We start from the raw sequence: 9,410 nt of genomic DNA, 5'->3' as shown, positions 1-9,410 counted from the left end.
CCGTTGTTTTAGAAATATACATATGCAATTCACTAGGTACCTGTCAAACTACGAATAATGTGTCAGGTACTTGACATAAAAGTAGACGGTGGTCCAACTTCGGTGATATATCGCTCCAAGTTCGAACTTGTCGAATACGAGGTGTTTACATTTGCGTATATAAGTAGATTGAATAAGTGGTAGGTGAGAGTCGACACACGCAAAATAAGTGGCAGATACAAATATACTTACTGTTTACACTTAAGTGAATATGGTGTCATACATAAATATGACGATATTAGTGTCAAATGTAAACGTACCTTTAGACACTAGGTACTTAGAAACTAGTGTCATACACGTAATCCTACTACTATCGGATTTTATTGCTTATGAATTTAAACGATCGACATATTAACAGTTTTAAGAAAATTTTTGACGATATTTTTACTCGGTATATATATCCGATAAGTAGCTTGTTATAAAAGTGAATAAATGTATGGAGAAAATCATAAACTAAAATGTCAACGAATGATTCCTCAATATATCCGAGATCTCGCTATGTCCGTGATTGTAATAACCGAGTTTGACTGTATTCTTTCTGAAAAATTGAATTGGGTTACCAATCTGGGGAAGTTCCGAGCCTCTCCAACTATGTATAATGTGTATAATAACTGTATTTGTTTTGTAACAAGAAATGACACAGAATTTATCATAAATTTCAAAGTCTGGTTTTATTTAGTATTAATAATTTAACTATTGAGCGGAATTTAACAATTAATTCCAAAAATAAACTTTATTTTTACAAATAAGCGACACTATAAATTATTACTCTATTTTAGCTTCCCTTTTATATGTTTCAGCAAGATGGTCAAAGTTTTATTAATTGTGTGTTTATTGTAGGCAAAGTCCACGCCCAACTTCGCAGGCTCCACAATGCTGGATCGTTAATCAAAGATGCTGTCATCACCAGCATACCGACGCATCAATCCAAAGTGTCATTCAAGTGCATCAAGATCCCAGAAAGTTTTCTGAACGATGACTGTTTCGAAAAGGCAGCGGTAATTACATACATTCTAAAATCACTTTTTCACTATTACCAATAGTCAACTTGACTGAAAAACTGAACTTTTTTGATAGAATAGGAAATAGATTTTATTTTGCTGAAAATAACTCTCTCACTACTCATTAGGTACCCAGCGCAGTCCCCCAAGTTTGAGTGATTGAACTCTGCTGCTATTGTTTCAAAGCTCAGTATTGTATCCTTTCCTCCAATTGCCGCCACTTTCTAGTTGAGTCATAGGTTCAGCAGATGATTTTTAAGACCCTATGGTGTGAAAGGTTTAACACATTAATGAATCAATACCAAATCGTTTTTCATTATTTTAGGATTCACGTTCGAAAAAAGATGAAGAACCTCCTAAAGAGGAAATCGGCTATATTATGTTTGAATGCGGACTAGAAGGTACGTCCATAAAAGTCACAAAGCATCTCCATTTTGATAAAGTCGACCCGGGAAGCGATGACAAAATGACCTCCAAGACAGACAGTGACATCTGCTATGCGGATTCTCTTCGTTCTGAGGAATGTAAACCCGAAAAACCCGTCAAGCTGCCGAGGACCTCTGTCATTGATGAGATATTCAAAAAAAAAGAGTCCACGTCTTCGAAGCCCAGCACTCCCAATTTGGGCTGCACCAACCCTGACACGAATATTCCCGATGCTGATTTGGCAACTGATCCCAGTGCAAATGCTATAATACCAGCAAAAGACACTGAAAAGGCTTCCACCTGTGTTATCGACCTCAAGACGGTTTGGTTCAACTTCGCAGCTCCGCCGAGGTCTCCCATTACCAAAAAGATTGACTACACCAGGTAAATTTATACATTCAATATTCATTATTGTTACGTAATATATTATCCAATAAATTAACCTTCTAATCATTTCGCTGCTGCTTGCTCAAATACCGGGTAATATAATCGGAAATGAGGCAGTAAATTTGTTGAAAGCGAACCCTGGAACCCTGAGAGTTGCATAATTATTTTGGAACCAGAACCCTCGTTATGTCAGTTTTTAAAAAAAATTAATTTTTGACCAGCAATGATTAAAAATTTCAACATAATAATGTTTAGTAACTATGATGGTAGGTAATAAGTTTTTCCATACCACGTGCGTTAATTCGTCAGTTTAATATATTTTGCACTTCATTTACGTGTAAAAAATATATTATATGTGTATAACCTGATTGTTGATATCTTATATAGCCAAATTTAATTTTCCACATGTATACACTAAGTATATTATTTGTAAACCAACCATCTTAACAAAATATACAATTTTGGTTTAATTCGAAATCATACCCAAATTTTTTGTAAAGGCATAATATGAAAGTTAGATGAAGAATTAGATTTTATTTGAAGAAACAAACCTAAACCCTTACGATTTTCATTGAACTGAATCTTTTAAAATGTAAGGGTTCGACAGCTCTGATTTTAACATACATAGTGAATAATTGAATGTTTTAACTGTCAATAATAATGAGAGCTGTTATATAATATTTTTAGGTTGGATTGGAATTTGCTGACAACTGCGTCTCCCGCCATCAATGCTTGGATGAATCCGTGCAACCGTTTAGGCATAAGGGTCGTAGCACTCTACCGAGCTTATTATAGGAGAGTTACGGCAACTTGTGCCAGTTTAATGGCTGCCACCTTGGATGTACCGCAGATTCATATGCCGATAAAGGTAAAAAATACTACAAATCAATAAATTTAATTAAGATTAACAAATACGGCACCTTACGGATCAATGATTTGTATTTCTTTTTTGTTTTTCAAGAGTCGTTATTCGAGACAAACACACCTGGCTCAAGCGCTTCGAGAGGATCCTTCATTGCAGTTGTGTGCAGTTTTACTGAGGTATTTGTGTCAAGCAGATATTGCAGCTATTCAAGCCGATCTAGCTGAAAAGCATCTACCATCATTATCCACTCTGAGAAGGGTAATTTATCTTGATAATTCATAGTTAAATAAGCTAAAAAGTGTAATATAACAATCTCAATAGTGAAATAACCATTTAAATTTATTCTCATTATATTTTCATATAAACTCGGAAATGCCATTTTGGTAAAATGTTATTGAATACTAGCTATAAGCTACCAAGCCTATGTAAGATTCTTGCACCCATAACACATCTAATTATAACAAAAATCAAATTATAAAAAGCTTGTAAACCATGTCCAATTGATAAATTTGAAAATCCTGTAAATACCAGGAATAGCTGTCATTTTTTGTTTTTCTTTTAGAAGATTTTTGCTTTCTCCTAGAAAAAACTTATTTTGGATTTACGATACTTACATGATAGATCGACGATATTATATACTTTACAAATTATTAAATCAAGACATTTCCAACATTACATTAAGACTTTTAAAAAGAACAAATTAATAGTCTCCATATGAATTGTTTTTAGTGAAGCGGGCCTCGATTGGATTTTGTTATTGTTTATGTACTCTATCATACGCTCACATTGATAGAGGCTTTCTAGAATGCTAATATTTAAAAAAAACATTTTTTTCAGGGTGTCATTGTACTGAGCAAGCATTGGCAGAACTTTTTGTTCGCTCCACTCTTATTGGAGCACAATTACAAATCGAAGATAAAACCCCTGAATGTCACATTCACTCTACCCGACTTGGTTGAGGTAAATATATTTTTTTTTTTTATTCAAGACTGATACTTCTTGATGCCATCATAAATCTAGTTAGTTATATCATTGCCTTGATTTTAATTACAAAGATGCCATTCCTTGGGTCAGTAGCTTAATTGGTTCAGAACACATGCGGCAAGTGAATGATATGTGTTTGAATCTTACTCAAGCGTCGTGAATGTTGGCGCCCTGTTGACACTCTTTGATGTGTTTAGAAACACTGACACCACGTCGTAGTATGGCAAACATTTGCTGGCCATGGGCCGCACAACACATAAGTCGCTCTCTACACAATGGTGACTGCGTACACAGGGCCGGTCCTAGAAAGTGCGAGGCTCGATTGGAGCACATGCGCGAGGCCTATTTATCTGCAAATTACTCATAATTATTCAAAACTTAGTATTGTCTTGTACTGCATCTTCCATGATGCGGATGAAATAATTTTGAATGTGTTTTTAGAAACTTTTTTAATCTTAATTTGATTTAATTTATTAGAAAAATGTCATACTTGATTATTCCTGACAATTCTATGATTCTACTGCATATGAGCCTCGCGTTTCAAATGTTTTTTCAAAAATTTGATGGCAAATAAAAAAACATCTTTAATGTGTCGTTTTATTTTTTCATTTATATTTCTTGTGATGTTAGAGCACTTGGGCATTGTGCCCAGTTGGTCCAATCGCCCAATGTGAAAGAAAGCATACATATGAGTTTATAAAATATGTGTTTCAGATGCTTTTCAAAATTGTGTATTTTTATTATTCTGTATCTAAGAGCCAGTGTATCGTGTATCCAAAAAAAAACCATTTTCGGGAAAATCCAATTCAAGATTTTTCTGATGTCTGCGAACTTCTGCTTTTTGGTTTTATGAATTTCATGAATTTTATAAATGATATTTAGGTATAAAATATGTAGGTACTTAACTCATTTTCTGGTAATCATACATACGACACACTGGCTCTGAGGTACAGATATATAAAAAAAAGTATTTGTTAAATAGGTACTTATGGATAAACATGTATGCACACAATGAAATTGAATTTATTCAAATTTAATTGTTTTGATTCTTACAAAAATAATGGTTACATAATTTTAGGATTCCGGTGAAGATTTTATTGAACTGGAAGAAGGCGAAATAATGGATGAGAGTTCAAATCTGCTAATCTCTGACTTCCCTGGCAATAGTGGAAAGCTTAATGTTCCAAGTAATAATTTGTTTTCTTTTATTCTATAGATACATTGTAATAGTAATGGTTAAAATTACGATCTTTATTGTATGAGCCATACCATTAGCATTAGCATTAAATATCTCATAATTACATAATAGTTTGTGTAAAACAATAATATAATATTATAATAGGTTAGTAGTTGTGCTTAAAATGTATTTATATTTAGAAGTAATCTATAAGATATTTCAATATAGATGTAGAAAAATTATCCTCAACCATCATAGGTACATACATACCAGTAGTCTTGTTATTATAGCAGTTGTGTACTGTCTAACACAAAATTTACCACTAAAAGAGTGTTTGGCCAACTATAACAATTCTCTGTGCACTCCGGTGTTAAATTTCATGTTAATAGTAAATAAGTCTACTAGAATAGGGTCACAAAATCAAAATATACTAAATTCAATTCTATTTTGCAATGTGCATTGCCAATAAATTTTTATTACCACGTCAGAAAATAATCTATTCAGGTGTATCAGGCAGGTTTTTCTTCATCATTTTTAGATTGATTGATTGATTCAAATAAATAAATTAGTATTTAGGTACGTAATTAATATTACTTTTAGCTGTCGCTTTAAATTGTCAATTTCTTTGTTAATCTAGTCAATATGGCGGTCGCCTCCATGAGTCCACTGGGACCGTCCTTTGCGTCTACAAGTCCACCGTCAGGTAGTTATCAAAAATAAATATATGGCAAAATATTTTTAGTTCAAATATAATAAAGTATTTATTTATTCTGCTGAAATATTTTTTCTATTTTATCATTGCTTCAATAATTATTATCTTCTATATTATCATTATATTTTAATATTTAATATATAAATAATGTCTTTATTGTAAGCTTACATATTTATAGGTATTAGAATGTTTCATATTTAAGCTTCTCAGTTACATCATTGATAGTAATTAAACGAATAATAATACTTTTATAGATATATTATACTCTTTTTAAATAATTAATGATGTATGTATCACTTTTTATAACTTTGAGAAACTTTAATGTATATATTATTATGTATTCTGGTTTTGAAACAAAGTTAAATTCTACTTTAACTGGTTCATTTACGTTGACAGCTGTTTCGGGCTATAAAACTGACTTCAAAACGGTTGACCGTACTAGCTATACTTTTCTCACATTATGTATGTACCATCTGGGCAATTGACTGCTCAGACTAATAAACCGCTTCAAAATTTCCAACTACTTACTTACATATTTCATTACTTACATTTTCCACAATACAGTAAAACCAAATTAATACGAATTCCATGGGACCGAAAATCGAAAAAAAAATTCGTTATTACAAAATATTAAATGTATGGGGGAAAATATAAAAATTTTGAAAATTCTTTTTTTTTTTTATTTTCTTTAATTTTGTTTCTGATCATGGATGTGCCTACCAAATTGGGTCATAAAATATCAGGATTATTTTTTATAACTTCATAAAATAAGTAATTTTTGATGTTTTAAGAAAAGTCTATCACAATTTTCAATGACTGGCTAATGAAATAGTGTACTACGATTTATTGAATATTTTTAAATGCCAGAACTCTGAAACCATTTCGAATTACGAAATTCAAATTAAAGGTATGGTTTTATATGAAAATAATGTTCAAGGGACTTTTTTTTCGCGAAAATTTCGAATTACAGCGAATTTCGAATTATCAGGGTTCTTACTAATGAGGTTTTACTGTATTTGAATGTATTTATTTGGTATATAAGCGAGAAGTAACTATATTCTGTGTCAGTATGCATTGTGAGTATGCTGAAGATACCAAAAGGCAAAACTCGGGTTGCAACAAAATTACTTAAATGGAATACCACAAAATTAAAATTAATTAAAATTTTATATCTGTGAAATACAAAGTGATACAACAACATTAAAAAAATATTAATTACCACAAAGTACCACCAATTCCATCAAAAAAATGCATATTATACGTTTACATATTTCATGTGATGGAATGCAATCCATTTTGAAACAAAGTAGATTTCATTTCAATGTAGAAAATTACAGATATCAACACTCTTTTGTGCTTGCGATAGTCCTCCCAAATAAGCACCATATAAGAATTTAAATTAAAAGGTATTGCCATACTGAAAATATATCTGATTTAAAATGTACAGTTTCGTATCTTGTCAACATTATTATAGTAAACGATATCAAGTTTGTTCATTCATTTTAGCTACACAAAACCATATATGGCGGTATAACTAAATCTGCTTGTAAGATTGCTATAAAATGCACAATCATTCATACCATCATTATAATATTGTGTAGTGAAGTGTGATGTGTAAATATATTGACATTTATAGTTTGTCGCGGTCCACCGCCCCCGAGTAGCCGATGTAGTGCTGTTTTTACCGCACCGCCTTTGCGCCTCCCTAATTTTAGTGAAGATAATTTCACCGGTAAATTTTATTACTATTTTAGCAACCCATAGTTTATCATTACATTACAAAATTTGCTTTGTTTAGTTTGAATGATTATGCGGGTGGTTTCAGATTTTTTAAAGGAACGTCGAATGTTTTCAGGGTATGACGTGCTTAAGGATGACGCTCTAATAATCGGATCGAATCCTTCAATCTATTCCAGCGACAGTCATGAGAATAGTAAATGTGAAAATAAGGCCAAGGAAGATCTGTATAGCTGGATGGTCAAGCAGGATCCTCCAACAAACGTATGAACATTTTAAATATATTTTATATATTGCTTATTGTTTTCCTATTGTCTCCGTATAAGACATCTGCTTAAAATTTCCCATTACGCACCTCGACACTATTATGGCTAAATCATTCGTTATCAATTTGTGCAGCCGGACTTAGCAATGTTCCGCGGTTTATTAATTATAAGATATATACTTACTTATGTCTTAATTTACCTGTCTGTCATGCAGCGTATCACAGCACAGCCCACACACTCTTCCTCTCTCCGTCTGCGTATTGAACGCATCGACAAGAATGTTGATAGGTGGAACTGCCACCTGGTATTTACTTCATCTTGTTGATTTTTGAGCAAATCTGGCATAAAATTTTAGCTTTATTATGAAAAGATTTATGCTGTTTATTTTAACGCCATACGCCAGATGCGAAATTTGCAAGCTAGATGCCCATTCAAAAATACTAGATCTGTTAAGAAAAATGTTAAGTTGGCAACATTGTTTGTAACACGCTCATCGTCTAAATCTTCACTTGGTGTTCAGTATGCATACCAACACAACCTACACATGCTTTTGAATAAAACAATTTGTTCTTTTATTTTCTTATTGGTGTGTATTTTTCTATATAAATATGTTTGTTTTATGATTTAGTTACCGAATGTGAAAAGTAATGACAAAAGCAACAGCGATGGGTCAAACAGCGGCAGTACAATACAGAATACATCCGGGCAGACCGGATATTATCAATGTACAGTACAAGATTCATTGACCCTACTGAATGAACATTCCATGTTCAAACCGTTCCTGTCTTCTCTGGGACTGGCTTCCCATCAAGTCACCCAAGGTAATATTATAAAAATAACAATTTACCCAAACATAACACACACAAAAACTTGAGTGTCACATATTATTACACAACTCCATTTGTCTGTACTGAATGTATTTTTTATGGAATAAGAAAGTAAACATATTATAAGTCGCCCATTTCCAAAAATCATCTTGTCCTGTTTTGACCAAAAATGAACTGAATACTGTGCGGCAAGTTTAACGTGAAGCATGGCCGTTTCGAGAACTACAATATTGACATAGATCGCAGCGCCACGACGGCGGCCATGACACTTCAACTTATCATTTTCACACTGTATGCAATTTTATTCCTTATTCAAAGGGGCACACACATATTCTATAAACATTTCCAAAACTAGTCTTTTGCAGTCAGTATAACGGTTGAAAAATATCGTCCAATTTCAAAATGCATCTTCTCTGTCTGGTGGCAATTTTCAAATATCATCGTTTTCATTGTGAGTATTTTGAAACTTTCGCTAAATAAGCGAAAGTATAATATATCATGCCCCACAAAACTTTGAAGTGTTTGATTGGAAAAGCTCTGTAGTTGAAATATTAAAAGCTGCCCAATGGCCCAAAAAAAATGGTTATTTTTTCTATGTAGAGGTTCCATACACGTTTTTTGTGAATATGTGATATCTCAAAACAAAACAAAATGGACAAGGTGAATTTCGGAAATAGGTGACTCAATTATATTTCTAAGGCTTTTCTGACTTTGTATTTCAAATAAATATTGTTTTTTTAACTATTATTGCAGGCGCAAAAACTATTTCATCATTAGACTCTTTGGGATCAAACCTGTCCCTTGTCGCTTGGATGGACACGTTCAGAATTGACATTGTTGTTAGTGAATTTGGAAAATCTGAAAAGAAGAAGAACACTAAGACGAATAAAGGAAAATCAGGTACAAAATTATTGATTTTGTATAAATATGCCTCTGTATTCGATTTATACTTTTTAATATGACATATTATTAGCATATTGGCTTGATAA

At 32.5% G+C, this 9,410-nt stretch overlaps 1 protein-coding gene across 2 annotated transcripts in view; it reads left to right on the top strand.

Moving 5' to 3' along the window:
• tweek (transmembrane protein KIAA1109 homolog tweek) overlaps positions 1–9,410 on the top strand; it is a 52,181-nt gene that overhangs the window by 9,743 nt on the left and 33,028 nt on the right. The window contains exons 5-15 of one of the 2 annotated variants that reach the window (XM_085955215.1): positions 880–1,037; positions 1,366–1,850; positions 2,541–2,721; positions 2,815–2,976; positions 3,556–3,678; positions 4,781–4,889; positions 5,517–5,582; positions 7,228–7,323; positions 7,447–7,592; positions 8,223–8,415; positions 9,175–9,321. In XM_085955215.1, coding sequence (XP_085811341.1) covers positions 880–1,037; positions 1,366–1,850; positions 2,541–2,721; positions 2,815–2,976; positions 3,556–3,678; positions 4,781–4,889; positions 5,517–5,582; positions 7,228–7,323; positions 7,447–7,592; positions 8,223–8,415; positions 9,175–9,321 — 1,866 coding nt within the window. The remainder of the gene's footprint in view (positions 1–879; positions 1,038–1,365; positions 1,851–2,540; positions 2,722–2,814; positions 2,977–3,555; positions 3,679–4,780; positions 4,890–5,516; positions 5,583–7,227; positions 7,324–7,446; positions 7,593–8,222; positions 8,416–9,174; positions 9,322–9,410) is intronic. The other variant, XM_085955216.1, reaches the window with a different exon arrangement.

Source organism: Rhyacophila brunnea, unplaced genomic scaffold, assembly GCF_057557595.1.
Source record: "Rhyacophila brunnea isolate RB1 unplaced genomic scaffold, BYU_Rbru_1.0 scaffold_5, whole genome shotgun sequence".
Lineage (NCBI taxonomy): Eukaryota > Metazoa > Arthropoda > Insecta > Trichoptera > Rhyacophilidae > Rhyacophila > Rhyacophila brunnea.
Note: the sequence above shows the minus strand (reverse complement) of the source record. Positions and strands in the feature narration are given on the sequence as shown.